The 16,863-nt window shown below is 43.4% G+C and overlaps 1 protein-coding gene across 2 annotated transcripts in view; it reads left to right on the plus strand.

The window, feature by feature from the left end:
- LOC118101268 (chemokine-like protein TAFA-5) overlaps positions 1-16,145 on the plus strand; it is a 138,259-nt gene extending 122,114 nt beyond the window's left edge. For both annotated transcript variants that reach the window (XM_035146866.2, XM_035146867.2), the window contains exons 3-5: positions 2,955-3,082; positions 11,239-11,426; positions 15,515-16,145. In XM_035146866.2, coding sequence (XP_035002757.1) covers positions 2,955-3,082; positions 11,239-11,247 — 137 coding nt within the window. In that variant the 3' untranslated portion in view covers positions 11,248-11,426; positions 15,515-16,145. The remainder of the gene's footprint in view (positions 1-2,954; positions 3,083-11,238; positions 11,427-15,514) is intronic.
- Positions 16,146-16,863: the final 718 nt, after the last annotated feature.

Here is a 16,863-nt window from a genome sequence, read left to right on the forward strand (position 1 = left end):
CAGCAAAATGCTCTCAACAATAACAATTCATAACAATGATGTCAATTCCCAGTTCACGCTTGACTGTGCTGACACAGTGTTCATGGAACTTTCATTATTCTGTCATTCAGTGCTTGGAAAGGGGCACACACAGTATTTAATGGATTGATTTGATATATAGATGTTGTTTATGTTGAACATATTTTTTGCATTTGCTACAGCTTGCTGCTAATTGACATGCACTTTGAGGCAGCTACTGAAGGTGCCTGTAAAGCAAATTTATAGATAAATATAAAGAGACTTTTCACACATTTTACAAGAGAGCCTGTACGCTGTCGCTGCCATTTGAAAGTATAAAAGCTATATATGCCTAATAACTCATTCTTAATTTCATTTTTATCCAATAAAGAATTATATTTTCCGTCCACAAAAGCATGAGCCCAAAATTAATATATCCCTCTTCATTTATCTTGTACTCATCTTGCACTGGTCAATGTTATCTAGATACACTTATTCTCTACTTTGTCTTCATCCCCTGTCCTTCCATCTGAATGAATCTCTTCGTCTTTTCTGTCACTGATTAACAGATTAATGAGGTTTTTGGTTTTTATTCAGAATCTTTGCTTTATTCGGTGTCAGACATATTACGGTTTGAGCCGACCTGACACACAAAGGCACTGAAAAGCAGAACATTACACCAAGTAGATAATGATCCTTAAATCCACCTTATTTATGCCCCCAAACTGGCAAGAGCCAGAGCCCGAGGCCTTATGTTTTCAGGTTGTCCATCTGTCTGTCCCACTCTTGTCATTGTGATACCTCAGGAAAGGACGTTTCTTTAAAGTTGCTACAAAGGTTCACTTGGACTCGAGATGAACTGATCAGATTTTCTCGGTCAAAGGGGAAAGATCAAGGATGCTGTGATTTAACCAAACATGAAGGTGATATCTCTGTAATGCCTTGAGGACATTTTTTTTAAGATTTGGCAGAAACGTTCACTCGGATTAAAGGATGTGCTGCTTAGAGTCTGGTCATAGGTCACTGTGACCTCAGATCACACGTTTTTGGCCATAACTCAACATCTATCATGACAAAATACACTTCATGCCTTTCCTATTATATTCTATCCCTATGGCCGTTCTTTTCATAAACCCCCGTTGAGCTTTCTTAGAGCAAAATAATATTTGTTCACAAAAAAAATGTCTTTTTACGGTCAAACTTTCTCAGGATATCGACCATCTTGGAAGTGGCAACAGAAATGTAGAAAGTTTGGGACTTGCTCCTTTCCTCTGGCTGTTATCATATATTCTTGGTGCTGCGTTATTGTTGCAGAACTGTTTCAAAAGCCCAGGTATAATGTAAATTTCTGATCCTTTGACGTCTTTGTTCAAGCGCTCATTGATGATTCATTCTGCCTCACTTCCTTTCCCAGAAATAGCTAACTGCTTATATCACGCCTGACCCTCTATCACCAGCTGACTGCTGTTCCATTGGAGGCGGCTGAAACTACTGTTGATATTTTACTCGGGCTGTAGGAAGGTGGCAATGGTCTATTGGAGTGGATTCAAATATTACTTTCTTCTCTGTTTAACTTACCCCACAACCCTGTCAGATGAGCTATGAATACAGAGTACAGCCAAAGTCCTTATAGGCAAGTCTCACCAGTTGGCAGCCATCTTGGCAGTTATTCTGGGCTAACAAGACCAGGCCCCAGTCCAACGAGAGAGCCCCGGAGAGAGCTGCACTTTCAAGAAACTGCATGCACAGAGCCTGTCACATCTGATTTAAATATACATTTGTGTGTTTGGAAAAACTGAAGTTGATCTTCTGTGCCTATTTGAAGTCCTGCTACCACATAAGTTGAAACTGTTTGACTTGATGTGTTTTCCAGTTTGGGCCTCATGCAAGAACTGTTCCTACGGACAGATGTGTTCAGTTGTGCGTACGAGTGATTTGGGAGAACCAATTTTTCTCCTACTTTGAGGTTTTCGTACTTGTACAAACAGAATGTACGAGTGGTCCAGAGTTGTTGCAGATGTCCTGTGTAATTCTTCTACTGTTTTCCAAATCTCTTAAGTCCACTGCTGATGCTGCTCAAAAGTCTAGACTTTCCTCCCTGCGTTAATTATGCACATCTGCTCGTCCTCATTTGTTGAATCTGATGTAACAAGTTAATGACACTTACAAAAAGAGGTGCAGGAAAGATTGCATTGCAGCATCACTCTCTCCATGCCCCGATTTCATTGTCACTATATGTATCGTTGGTATCATTGTGGCTCGGTGTTTAAGTAAAGCCTACAGTGCAAATGAATGTAATAGGCTGTAGCCTGAGGCTTTTCTGGGAAATGTAGAATCTCTGAAACTGAAATGTGGAACTTAAATGGAGCGCAGCAGGCTGAGAGGAAGTGCGTGCTCGCGAACAGCACAAATTACAGAATGTTGTTATGGCGACGTCTTGTATGTGAAGTGCATTAAATGTCACAGATTGTTAAAAAGTCCGTACGACATTTTTTCCCGTTGCTGGTGGTAGCTCATGCATGGGGCTCAAAAAAGTGTTCCATCATTTTTTGAAATCTTGCCGAATGCAGGAGCGGCTGTAAACCCGCTAAATATCGTTTGCGATGTTTTTTTATTTCTTCTACCTGACTGGTCACATCTCTCTCCATCTGTCTGATTCTCTCCATCTTCCCCTCATCTCTCACTGTCATCCCCTGCTCACTTGTCTCTTTACTTCATTGCTCTTCATCTACTTGCATTTCACAATCTTTTCCTGTATGTGTATCCCTCCATATTTTGTCACACCTGCCCTTTTTCCATCATTTTCCCAATGTGTTATATCTTTGCCCATATCTGTCTTTCTCCATCTCTCACCCCCTAACCCACTCACTCTATTTGAATCTTTCTCTCTCTATCATTTCTCTTCACCTGCTGTTTTCTCACCTTTTCTAATGATTCCGTCTTTCTGTCTCTTGCAGCTGGCATTGTTCGGAAAAAGCAGTGGTGTGAGATGGTGCCATGTTTGGAGGACGAAGGCTGTGACCTGTTAGTCAATAAATCTGGCTGGACTTGTACACAGCCCGGAGGCCGAGTCAAAACCACCACGGTGAGTTCAGGATCTCTTTTAGCCCCGCAGGTAACACAATCCACTCACAGTAAACCAGTAGATGTGAGGAAACTGTGTACCCACTGTCCCCGTGGCACTGAGCGCAACATGAGTGTCAGAGCGGAGCATGAAGCATCTGCACAGAAAATATTTTTTGCGGTGAAATCTAGTCTAATGTTACTTTAAATTCAATTTTTGATCATAAAACTTATGACTAAACAGTATTAAATAACATTGTTGTGTGTTGGCTCCATAAACTATATAAAGATGGACGGCATGACAGCTCCCCAAAAGTGAAGCCGAAGCATCTCCTTCGCCACCTGGTGGCTGGCAGGAGCACAGGTCATAAACCCCGCCCTCTCCATGTTAGCAGATGGGACATGGAGCAAAATAAAAAGTCAAATCAAACTGATTGTATTATTTGATGCTATATGGGGGTGAAACGTCATGATTGACAGCAAAGACTAGCTCACGATTTGTCGAGTGCGGACAGGGCTTCGCTACTTTGGCTCCATCCCTCTATAGCTACACTATGTAGTAATTATATCCAACGTATTCTGGCTTCATTTCTGGATAGTGGGAGGATTTTGAGACGCGTCGTCCATCTTTATTTACAGTCTATGATTGTTTCCTATTAACAGGCATTAACAGCATGGACGCCAGATTTAAAACAGTTTGGTTCATTTCAGTCCAATACATATAAACTCCACAATGCAGGCTCATGCTCCTTCTGAAACACAAATAAATTGGTAAAATGAAATGCACTTTTTTTTATATTCCACACACATGGTGATTAACAAGAGTTTTAAACGTAATGTGCAAATGAATTGCTCACATAAAGAGCCCCAGTGTGTAAAGACCTCCAGTCATTTGATTCAATAATAATATGAAGTGCGAAAATAGCGCAGGTTTTAAACGGCTTAATCAGGAAAATCTTGGGTCCTGCACGAAAATTGAACGCACCCAAATTGCTACTTGTAGCTCCTGTGGTTGCTGTTCAACAAAAGTTATGGAATCTTGTTTTATTGAATTACACTGTGCTGAAATACATCAAATCTACTCGGCCATTCAGGCTCATCATTGCTCCTTTAAGCACTCCAACTGCTGCCGTATCAGCGTACTGTGGGCCAGCGTGCACACCGTCGGCCACAAGCAGCTCCCGGTTTAACATTCGCTTCACAATCGGCTGAAAATGTTTCCCTCCTTGTCTCCAGCTCGTCTCTACAAACTGTAGACAAACTGTTTGTCGACTTCCTCGTCGCCGGCAATTACCTTGAATTAGGGACGCTCTTAATGTTAATGATGGCAGCAGATGGGGAGCCGCTGCCGCTTGCATTTGCAGAAGACGACGCCCATTCATTCGCCCGCTTGTCCTTTCCAGCCCTCCTCCTCTCCACTTCACCCCCAACTCCAAAACACACACACACACACACCTTCCTACCTCCTTACACCCACCCATAATCCCCCGCAGGCTGTTAGAAAACACGTAAACACTGTTGCCCTCCTGCCCGTATGCACAGTCTATACTGTAGCAATTAGAGTGGTCGGAGTCGATAAACATGTTACACAACTCGCGCACACACACAACACGGCTGCCCTATCTTTGAATGTCAATGGGTGAGCACTGAGGACCGGTGGGGCATCATTAATGCATCTGTCATGGTTTAGTCATCAGCTGACTAACTTGTTTATGCCTGCCCGCTGAAAGACAAACACACATATGTAGTGCGATACACACACACACTGATGATACGGCCGCGGCCCCTGTGCTCTTCTGACGTGTTGCGAGTCGCGTGTGTCTGTCACGCCACCCCGACGCCACCCTAAATATACCTGGAGAGGGAGGTGACAGCTTTTACATGTTCCACCTACAGTGTAATTTGTTATCTGGGCAGGCAGACATGGCTCCATTTATTATATTTGACAGATATAAAAGCAAGTGTGTGTCGGAGGGGGTTGAGAATGCAAATGTCGCTGTGTGTGTTCGTAGGCTAATAGACGTAACGCGGGTTCATTCTGGGCTGCATGTTAACACACGCTCTCACCGGTGTCTCTCGCCGTGTGTTTTCAGCCGCTTGCATATTCATAAATCCGTGTCCGCGCTTGGCCTACATGTGCTCTTCATATCCTTCTCTGGTTGTCAGTCAGGGAGCCTCTCATCAGCTTATGCCGACAATATGCAGGATGTGACAGGTATTCCTCGCTTGCTTCATTGGCTACTTTAAGCTCGGTGACAGCAAGTCAAATGGCTGGACAGCTATGTGCACTCATCTGTGCCAGTGTGTGTGTGTGTGTGTGTGTGTGTGTGTGTGTGTGTGTGTGTGTGTGTGTAAGCAGCTTTCACTGTCAAGAATTCTAATAACTGGCAACAAGCAGACTCGGGTCATTGTTTAAAAGTCTTCTAAAAATATTCTCCTGTGTGTGTGTGTGTGTGTGTGTGTGATGGATGGACCGGCCTGACCTGACCGCTCCCGTTAATATCAACATGAGGCAAGTCGGGATGATTTGGGACATTACTTCACGAGCGTGCACGTAACCTAAAAATTGCCTAAAATGCATTAAAGGTTAAGGATGATTCTCCCAAAACAGAAATTGCGTAAGCATCTTGTTATCTGCAGACCCGAGGGAGAATCGGGGTGGGGGGGGGAACAAACAAACGATTTACTCCTCATCCTCCCTCTGGTTAATTCTGAACAAATGGCCTCTTCCCTAAGGCGTTTCAAGGTTAAAGCCAGAACTGCAGCCGCCCCGATATTGCTCAGGGATGACTGTCGGCCGTGCACAGTCCAGTGAGCATGTCTGACCTGTCTGTCAGGTGTTTGTGCGAAACACATCAATGCAGACAAACAGACATTTCCCTCGGGGGCATTTGACTAAGCCAAGTCAATCTGACTCAGCCCCATAGCCCCCATAAAGGGCTATTTTGGACAAATGTCAAGAGGTGGTTTGCGTGTGTTGGTCAAATGCTTGGGAGTTTGTGTTTCCTCTGTCAAACAGAAAGGAGGTTGTTGTTCAGGGGCGACACCGCTGACCTCTCCTCCACCTGTAGTCAGCAGCCCGGCTCAGTTTGAGTTTCTAGGCGGATTAGATGTGCGCTGCGTGTCCTCCCTCAACCCACAGGATGTCACTCAGCTCAGCAGTTTGATGTGCTTCTATTTTTTTTAAATAACATGCTTGTTTTTCCTCTTTTCACTTTCCTCTTTTTTTCCTCTCTGTCTCTCTCTCTCTCTCTCCATACATTCATCTTTGTGTGACCCTGCTTTGAAGAGATTGCATGTTCCAGTCAATAAGAAAATAACAGAATATAGATTTTTCTAAGGCCGGCGCCAGAAGAAACATATGAAGATTGATATGTACATTGCTCATTGTTGACAGTGACATTTTGAGTGAGGCTGCTTTTATCACCAGCGCACAGAAAGGACACATATCAAACAGAGGTGCACTTGTAAATATTTGTGTCAGTATCAAGAGCCTTGGCGATACACTGACACATTTCTCCTCTAAAGAACTGACCCAACAGAAAGTAAAATGAATCATATCAACGTTTTACACTGTAAATGCTCTCGTTGGGTTCATTTAAGTGTATTATACAGTATATTGGGTTTACATTGTATATTTTATTTTCCATTTCCTTGTCTTTAATTGTTGTAAAAATGTTCTTATTACCGCCGCCACCCCCAAAAACAATCTCATCTTGCACTCTGTACATGTATGTGTATGTTCACTGTGTATTTATCTGCTCTAACATAGTTACCAGTGTTAGCACGCCCACCCAACTGGCTTACCAACAGCCTATAGTGTTATCGTATTCAGTTATCGGCCACACAGGACGTTCTATAGCCAGCGCTGCAGGAGGACGGCACAGCGGCTCCTCTCTGACCCCGTCAGACCTTTTACACTCCGGCCATCTGGCAGGCGGTTCAGGAGCATCCGCACCAGCAGGTTCAGAGACAGATTTACCCACGAGCCATCAGGCTACTGAACTGCTGACATTTACACTTCAACACACACACACACACACACACCATATACACGTATGGTAACACCATGGCAAACGTGGACCCTGAGGAGAAACTACTGTTTACATTGCTTACACTAGTAGCTTCAACTCCCATCATTATTATATACTATTATACTACACCCACTCTTTTCACTTACTGTGCTGTTTTTTACTTTTATGTGAAGTATAGTTTAATTACTGTAAATATTTGCAGTTTTATCAAGTACATGGTAATAAACTATAATTATTTCCAAATGCGAAGGTTTTCTTTTAGCAAACTGTCATTTATTGTTACAAGTTATGTTAACCAAAAATAGTAATAGAGCAACAATACCAATACCAGTCCTCCTCCAAAATACAATTTCTCAAGTAAAATTAAGTATATATGTGTATATGCTGTGTTGCTTGCCCATGTTTTTCGAGAGTAAACTTTCAAACATATAATAACAACAAATTTCAATTACATTTTATGTCTAATACTACACTGTAATACAGCTGTGGCCTCAGTGATATGATTATATATCACTGTATGTCATCATTGTATTCATATTGAAGGATCTTTTACAAGAGTGTCATAAAAAAAAAAAACTACGCCATTGGAAATATGAGGGACACACGCTAAAAACAGACTCTGCAAGTGCAATGCATGATGATACATTGTTTGTAAAGTAACCATCGGCTGTACACTATAGTGCACATCGTATGGAATATACTTTTACTGTGCACTGTGGGTACTCGGTTGTAGCATTAACCTATTCTAGCTTATTACATCTGACAAAATCTGACACTAACAGAATTATCAACCCAAAGATTTAGGGCCATCATACACAATTAAGGTGGCCTTTGATTTACATGATTGGTAAACTAATGCATGCTGTAGTCAGATGCTACGTTACTATAGAAACACTATTATCAGGGTTAATTTCTTACTCCAAAAATACTTTCCTCTCTCCATGATGCTAATTGATATGAATATACATTTAATCACACAGTGGCTGCCTCAAGTGCTGCCTTTCCAAAGCGCTCCCTTTCGGAGAGCGATACGTAGTCTCAGCAGTCATCTCCCATATACCTCCTTCTCTCAGTGAAAGGCTCACTGCTGTCTCTCTCCAGAGGGGAGGATGCTCCGCGTCGTGCCCTCCACCATTTTAGACTGGCAGATGAAACGGAGCTATTTCTCCCTGCATGCGCCGACGCGGGGAGCTTGGTTAGACAGAGGCAGAGTGAGCACGCCATTAGAGGAGGGAAGCGAAATCACCTCGGGTTATCTCGCAGCTTTTGTGACAGCCCGATAAGACGAACAATTCAAAACATGGACAGAGAAGCGGGTGCGAGGGAAGAAAAGAGCGATGTGAGTGAAAGACAGGGAAGGGGATTTGAGCCAGTCAGAAATGTGAAACATTAAGTCACTTTCAGTTGGTGGCCGTGAGGCTGTGGCTGATGTTGTGAGCCCTTCAGTATCTGTTTTTGCCCTTTTTCTGACGGCTGCCATACTGTTTGCATAGCACCCTAAAGAGCACACATGCTTTAGCCAGTTTTCAAGAGATTATAACTCAGCAAGTCTCCATCAGAGAGCGTTCATCATCCTGATATCCAGCCAAATGCATCTTCTCGTCATTGTTGAGCACTGCAGTTGTCGTTTGTAATGACACAACACAGCGTCAGTTTCAGACTTTGCAGGGAACGGAAGCGGTGCACTCACGACACAACTGAATTGACAACAAAAATTAGAAAAAAGGGACTTAATCACACGGTAGGCCGGTCCTCATTGGTGTATTTAGGCCGTGAAAAGAGTACTATGAGCAGAAGTGTCACCTACTGAGAGAAAGAGTGTGATTACCCTAATCAAGACTTTTTCACTGAGGAGAGGAGATTAGATTAGATTGAGGGAAAAAAGACGATACAGCAAGATGGTTGAAAAAGGAGACTTTAAGTTGAGGATAGAAGAAGAACGGTCCATGGGCCTACTGGAGTCTCTGCAAGTGTAGAACGACATGTTGGAGTAGAGCCTTTGGTTACATGAGCTCGGACATATTTTATTGGCTTTATAGGTAGTCTACATCTGCCTGAGGGTATGAGTCTTTAGCCTGTATGTCTGTTCGCATGTACACATGGAGCTAAAGGCTGTTTTCATCCTCACACCAACAGCCTTTTTGTCTTCCAAGGGTGTAGTTTACACAAGACGATCCCCAGGCCGGCCCGTGTCTTCCTGTAAGCTTCCGGAGTATTTACGCATTCATACAACTGCCAGTGACAGCATGTGTTCGGCCGAGTATGAAAAAGCTCTTTCGACTGGGGTTTGTTAGCAAGTGCTGAGGGCCGCCCCCCCACCCCTCCCCTACCATGCATCCATCCGTCCTCACCCCCCTCCATCCCGTCCTCTCCGTATCTCTGTGGAGCCAGCTCAGCCTGGGCCTGATGGGACCCGTTCCCACTTCCCCACCACCACCACCACCACCAACCTCATCCCCGATCCCACCCCCTCTGTGGTTGTGGGTCGGTACCGGCCCTGGTAATTGATCCCTCTGGGCCCTCCAGGCACATCCAACAGTAGGTTGAACAGAATCACCACTAAGGAGACAGCTGCTTGGCCACACCAGACAGGCCGAGAGAATGGGAGAAAAGAGAAAGAGACCCTGTTTCTGCTAACCATTAGCTCTGTCTGCCAGCCTTCCTTAGTGGAAGCCAAGTCAGCACATCTCGTCGGCTTGGGAGATACCAAGTCCTCCATTTTGGGAAGCTGGGGATTCTTTTGAGACAAGGAAGAGGGGGAATGAGAGAGCCTGTCCTTTTAGATTCAACAGTGGATGAGACTGTGGGATTCATTTGTGAAGTGAACAGTGTTGCTTAAACACAAGTGTCGTCACTGCCCAATTCTTAATTTAAGGCCATTTTCATGTGAACAAAACGGGTAATTTGTTCCATAAAGTGGGAAGTCGTTGCTAGCTGGCCTGTGCACACTCATTACGTATCTGACATTTAGACGAGTTGAACGTTTATTCCTAGAAGGAAGCAACATATATCAATACTTAAGTATAACACACCCTGTCAAAAATGTATCTCCAAAATTGGTTTACTGTATATTTTCCGTGTACTCCAAAGGGATATATGGAAACTAGTTTATTGACCTCAGTGAATAAATACATTCATTTAATTTATGTAAGCCTTAAGTATTAACTGGAAAACGTCAAATCACCAAATTTGCAGATATGACTGTAGAGATATTCTTGATTGATTGCATTGCCTGATACAATCTATTAGCAGATACCCAAGGACCTGGATCGGTAATGGGGCCAAAATAAAGCTTGATTTGCACATTCCAAGGAGACAGCAGTGCTAATTAACTAAGAACTGAGCGTCTTGCAGCTCTGTGAGGTTTTATTGGGTGTTGTTCAGCACAGTTGTTAGCATCATAAAACGTTTGCAACAACAATGCTAAAAATGTCTAACAGGTATAATGTTTACCTCCTTAGTTTAGTTGCTTGGCATGCTTACATTTGCTAATAAGCATTAACACAAAGCACAGTTCTCACACTCACATTACTCTTGAAGGCATTTGGTCATAAACCAAGGTATTAGACAGATTACATTTTTGACCTGATGATGAGACGAGAGAAAAAAGTGAATGGGTCACCCTCTGGGGATTATGGATTTCAAGTAAACCCATCCGAGTCCTTGGACCAGGTCCCTCACATGGCCTCAAACCATTATAAGGCGTGAAACCTGTATGAGACATACTTTGAGTTATTATGGTTGAGTATAAGTGACATTGAAATAATGATTTAATTAATGCTGTCTTTTATAGCCATTTCATTGCTTGACAATTCAATGTTGGTGGAAAAACACAAGGCCTCTTTGTATTTTGCTTTCATGTGCACTATTGTTATGCAGAATAAGTCCCAGTTTCTCTCTCACACTTCTATATTTAACACAAGAGCACATTTTACACAGAGCACGTCTTTTACACGGGCACGTTTTCGAGACACTTCATGCAGACAAATCGATAACGGTGGTGGTGTTGATGTTGTTGGTGTGACTGTGTCTAAATATGGAAGAGCAAAAAAGCTCAAAATACAGGACTGCATCCTGGTGTTGAGCTTGATAACCATTCCGCCTCCCCTCCCTCTCCTCTTCCCCGCTGCCTCTCTCCCCTCAGGCTCTATGACGCGACAAGAGTCCCCCACGACACTCTTGCACTATGGAGAGCATTGATGACCCCTTGACAGACAGCCAAATGCCATCTACCACCAACACCACCGACAACACAACAACTCAACCCAAACCCTGGTCCCGCAAAGGCAGGAAGCGACACAAGACCACCGGGGGCCTCATGGAGGCAGCAAGGTACCGAGGAGCCCCAGACACTCAATACGTTGTTTGATTTGTGACTGTGACACTTATTGTGATTCTATTTTTCTGCATAGGGCAAAATATATTATTTCTGTTCTGGAGCTATCTGTCTGAGAATTATGATTTTGGACTTTTTTTTAAAACAGCATTTGCATGGTCATCTTGATGAGGTGTAGATACCGTAATACTCCTAATATGTGTGTATTTTTACCTCAACCAATGAGGTTGTTTGTGTGTTTCTCTGTGATTTAGCAGCTTTACATAAAAACCACTGAACGTATTACCACAAAACTAAGAATGTGTTATGGGTCAGAGAAGAACCGATGTTGGTGTGGATCTGGATCAGGTGACGGATCCAGGATTATTTTCTTTCTGCTTTCTTTTCATTGAAAGGGCTTTTTTTTTACATTTTCGCCGATTTTTTCCCCTCAAAATTCCTGAATGTTGATGAAGAACAATCTGGCATATTTGGGAGATTCATATCTTTGAGTGTGTTTAATTTGGTGCGGCTTAATATAATTTAAGGGGACTGCTGGGCCTTGGCAGAGGTGTCGGCTCTCTGAGTGCCATTCCAGTTTATTAGTCTTTTTTCAGAATCTGATTAAAATCATTACAACCAATAGTATGTCTTTTATGAGTCCACAAAAAAACATCGGAGCATGATATGCAAACAACGTCAAGCAGGGACACGAATACGAGCGCACACACATAAATCCAGATACAATTTAAACAACCGTCTGCTTGTTTGATATCTTTATTTGACTTACACATTTTTCCATGAGCTCACAAATTCCCTGGCGTGTGTTTAACCACAGAAAATCCATGTGTTCAGTAATACTAGTAAAACCCGTCGGGTTTATTTGCAGCTTGTTTTTTTGCTCCGTTGTATTGGCATGCCTTAATATTGTCTTTAAAGTATCGTGTCGGATGGAGTCTGTCCGCTCCCATAAAAACGAGGCGCCAGACCGTGCCTGATATTAATGCATGTGATTGGGAAGTAGAGAGTGGCCATGCTGTAAATTTACCGTACAGCGCAATAAAAGGGATGAGGCCAAAGTCGTAAAAATGCCCAGTCTCATAGTCCCATAGAGTTTATGAAAACCAGGCTTTTCTGCTGGTCAATATTGTTAGCATTCATGGCCCATTTTATGATTCGGTTTTCAGATAAATATCTGATCCTGGTGCTTCTCAGTCCAGACAGCAAGTCTTCAGTGGACATAAAAACTAGAAGACAGGGTGGAATGCATGCAGTGGACTCTTGACAGTGCATCGCACAGAAGATTATTGTCCATTCACTCGCAGAGGAAGCTATAAGATAAGATGACAGTTCCATATCACCTGCAGCACGGTAGCTCACGATGCATGAGGGGATGTAATCTATACATTACAGTCTATTAGGGCCGACACTTCAGGCGTCTTCATGTTTGTATCTTAACAAATAAGTGACATTTTGTTATTTGTCCCCGATCTCGCTGTGGTTGAATGTGTTCTAATGTTTCCTCTCAGGCATTCAACTTCTGATCATATTGAAGAACGCAGATGGTAAAGAGTGTTTGCTTTGATGTTCAGAAGAAACGTGGTATGAGAGGATTGATAATGACATAACACTGCGGGTAGCTTTGAACTTTCTCTTAATGTGGAATGGGGCCTAGTGTCTGGAGGCCTGCGCATACACGTTTGTGTATTTTGATCTCAGTATCTGCTTCAGGCATTATCCAACTTCACAGCGTGTAATGAGCGATTTCCCTTCCCTTATTAACCTGTGGATCATTCCTAACCGATGAGCATGAATATTCATGGCGCAGGCTTTTGTGTAGCCGGCGTGCTCCGATCCGAAAAGGGAAGCGTGCTCGACTGCACAAGACTCAACGTTAAACAGCGACGCCATTAATACAAGTTTAGTCACTTGATGCGAAAAGCAGGAGCACTTTAGAATGACAGATTAGCAGAAAGGGCTTTCGTCCATTAGCTGATGTTTTGGCACCAACTTTGCTTCTCCGGAGAAAAGCTTCCAGACCAACTAGATAGAAGTAATGATTCAATCGCACGTTAATTAATCAACCGCAAACCCCTGAGAATTACGCATTTGTTACATCTGTCTGTGTCTGGATAAAGAGATCGGAGGGGCAAAGTAGATCAATTTTCCTCCGTGCGTGCTCGTTCACACGTTCGCCATGCACGCTGTCCACACTGTGACATTTTGATGGGAGTCAGCAAGAGTTCACTCACAGAGGAAATGTCAAGCCGGGGCCATATGCTTGGGTGCGTTCGCTTTCAATCGGCTAACTCCCCAGCTGGAGAGTGAGTCCATATGTATTGTGAACGCAGTTTTCTTTAGCTCCGGCAGATGTGGCTCCATGCACCTTCACTTGAATGCACAATGCAAAATGCATACGTGAAGCAAGCACAAGTGCACGCTCATTTATACATGGGAGTGTTCCAGCTTTGCCCGGAGACAGGAAGCTTCAGATCTCATCAACATCCATGAAATCAAATGTTTTCCCTTGTACTCGATCGAAAGCTGCCGGGCACATATTGATATGTATTGACTGGATTGCTTGCACCATAAAAAGAGAAGGCTGCACAGAATAGACAGTCACTCTGTGTTCCTCAGACACCTCCTGCAGGTATCAGCCTCACTCCAAAGTCCAATTCTCTCTTTCTGGTCTTGTTCAAACAGCCAGAGCCGCTGCACTCAAAGTTCATGCATGTGTTCAATTGCTGGACCACCGCCGCATCACATCTGCCTCAGCTCTGCACTCCCCCAGCTCGGGAATGTAAAAATATTCCGGCGCCGTTATAAGATATGAAATCGAGTAATATGGTCGTTTTCCTGATAAAACCCGAAGTAATAATCACCTAGGGCCTGTGAATTTTATTCATAGGGTAAATTCAGCTAATATTCACCCAACATTCCTTCCTTTAATAGAAGGCCTTCCATTTACATGAGAGGAGATTTGTGTGTGAGATTTATGGTGGGGCCATTTGCCACAGTGCGGGTGTGAGAAGAAGATAGAGGAATATGGAGAAAGCATTTGGGAATTGTCACGGTGGACCCGGACTGTGTGCTGGATTTCACATATTACAACGCCTGGCATCTATTTAAATCCATTTCCAATCAATTTCTCTCGAGATTTCTACAACAGTGTTTGTCCTCCTTCGTTTATCAGTGGCAGCCCGAGCGTTCAGTGGCGCTGTAATGTCAGCGTGTCCACTAGGAGGCATTGAGGGGGGGAAGCTGTGCTCACAGCGGGATTAAACACCTGTTTGGCCAGCAGTCACAGTCAGGCAGTTCGCACAGTCATGCCCCTGCTTTTACGCTGTTATACCTCTGGGTCATTTCATGCCCGGCTCCAACAAAACCATGACATTATCTCTATTAAACCCCGAGCTCGTGGCGATGTTTATTATTCCCACTGCGTCAGACACTGTCACAGTGTGAAGCATGCTAGTACTCCATCCAACACCTGCCCCTTTCATGGCAATTTGCACCCTGTGAAATCATCAAGAGTTCATTACTATGAATTAATGCAGCAGTCTTGGAAAGCTTCGACGCCTCTGTCAAGTTGGCTGTGTGACTGGCGGGGGCCAGATGGCGAAGAGGCTTCCAGATACGTCTTTCCGCGGTGGATTAATTGTTTCTCGGTCTCTGCACTGTGAGACTGGCTTTGTTATTGCGTGGCACCCGATGAATAATTCTAAATATTTGTGTCGCAAAACACTTGATTTGACAGAGGAAGCTGTTGAATGTTTTTATTTGACACTGCTACAATAGTCATGCAATTAACACCTCCTGAGTAGCAATGGGACTACAGAGCTCTTACAACAATGTTTTCATTGATTCTCCTTGTGTTTTGTTTTCAAAGGAGACAAATAATGGTTATGTTTGGGTTCAGAATATGAATTTATGTTGTTACTTGAAAAGGTTTACATGCTCTAATATTCAGATATTAGAGCATTCAATCTTAGAATGATGTCAATCTTACAATTCACAAACACCACACAGACTACAGCTAGTAGCCAGTTTCTTTTCATTGCTGAAACAATCCTCTCATATTTGCTCTGTTCTTGTTGATCCACAGGTGTCTTAACACAGCCAGAGACTGGGAAACCAGGGAGTGACTGTTTGAGGGAACAGCCTCTCCCCCTGGACAAAGTACTCACTGTAAAACAGTTCCTATTTCCTGTGACTGGCTCCTCCGGGTTTGTGACTGCTCCCTTCTGCTATCTGTCGTTGGGTCAACATGTTGCAACCACCTCCTCTCCGCTCTATCTGCCGGCTCTGTTGAAATTGGCAGCGCCTGCTCGTGCCACGGAGGATCGGGACACCACAAATAAATCCCACGAATGGTTTTTTTGCCTCATTGGAACTCCTCCTATTTGGAGCAACTGCTTTGAATCAAAGGATTTCCCACATCTGTCTCCTCGCTTCTCTAGAACAGGAGTTCCAGAGCATAGACGGGATCATCACAGACTAGACCCTGTTGCTTCTTACGAGGCTGTGAAAAAAAACAAACCCAAACTGAGCGCTCTCTGCTGTGAATAGGCCTTCTGCTGGAGTAAACCTCTCATATTTTTATAGACCAAAGAGTAAAAACAACAAGTATGATCATATTAACAGAGCGGACCCTCCGGCAAAGACACACAGAGACTTTGTGAACTCGCTGCTTGTGTCCCTGCCGACCAATGACTGCCCCCTCCCCTCACAGAGACACGGTGCACAAGAGGACAAGCCCTGCATCCAGCGGCCCGTGCAAAAACAAAGGAGTACTTTAAAAACTCCAAGACTTTTTTTTTTTTTTTTTTCTCAGACTAAGCCCACCACTGTATTTTGGAACTGGAGATATAGGTACTACATACGTATAACTGTGTATCAAAAAAGAAAAAAAAAAACGAAAAATCTGAGTTGCATTTTTCAGTAGCTACGGTTGGGACAGCTTGCGGGAAGGATTGTCGGGTTGGTTGCGGACAAGGCGCGAAAAATCATATCAGAGAAATGATGAATATCTACAGAGAGTATAAACGCTGTTGAGTCTGAAAAGGAGTGAAGAAATGTCATTATATGTATTTTGAAAGGCCCTAAAAAGTTATATATTTAACAGTTTTATATGTTGTACCTTTGTAGAGAAGCTTATTGGACTTAAAATGTGGTCACAATGGCAGTTTAGTAGGATGTGAACAAATGCTGTTGTTCTCATTACTGCTGGCTCGTAGTCCCAGGTTTTCTGTTCACACCTCAGTAGCCGCTTTCTTTTCATGGTCATCAACAAGTCTCTGTCTATCAGAACCACTCATGGAGAAAAAAAAAAAAAGCGACACAATTTATTGAGGACTGATCTGCAGCCAACAGAACGTTGTAAATCTATGGTAGTCAGTGGAAGCCATTGAAATCTGCTAATTTGCTATGATATTGTATTGTACACGGTGTGGA

The sequence above is a fragment of the Hippoglossus stenolepis genome, chromosome 22 (genome assembly GCF_022539355.2).
Source record: "Hippoglossus stenolepis isolate QCI-W04-F060 chromosome 22, HSTE1.2, whole genome shotgun sequence".
In the NCBI taxonomy this organism is placed as follows: domain Eukaryota; kingdom Metazoa; phylum Chordata; class Actinopteri; order Pleuronectiformes; family Pleuronectidae; genus Hippoglossus; species Hippoglossus stenolepis.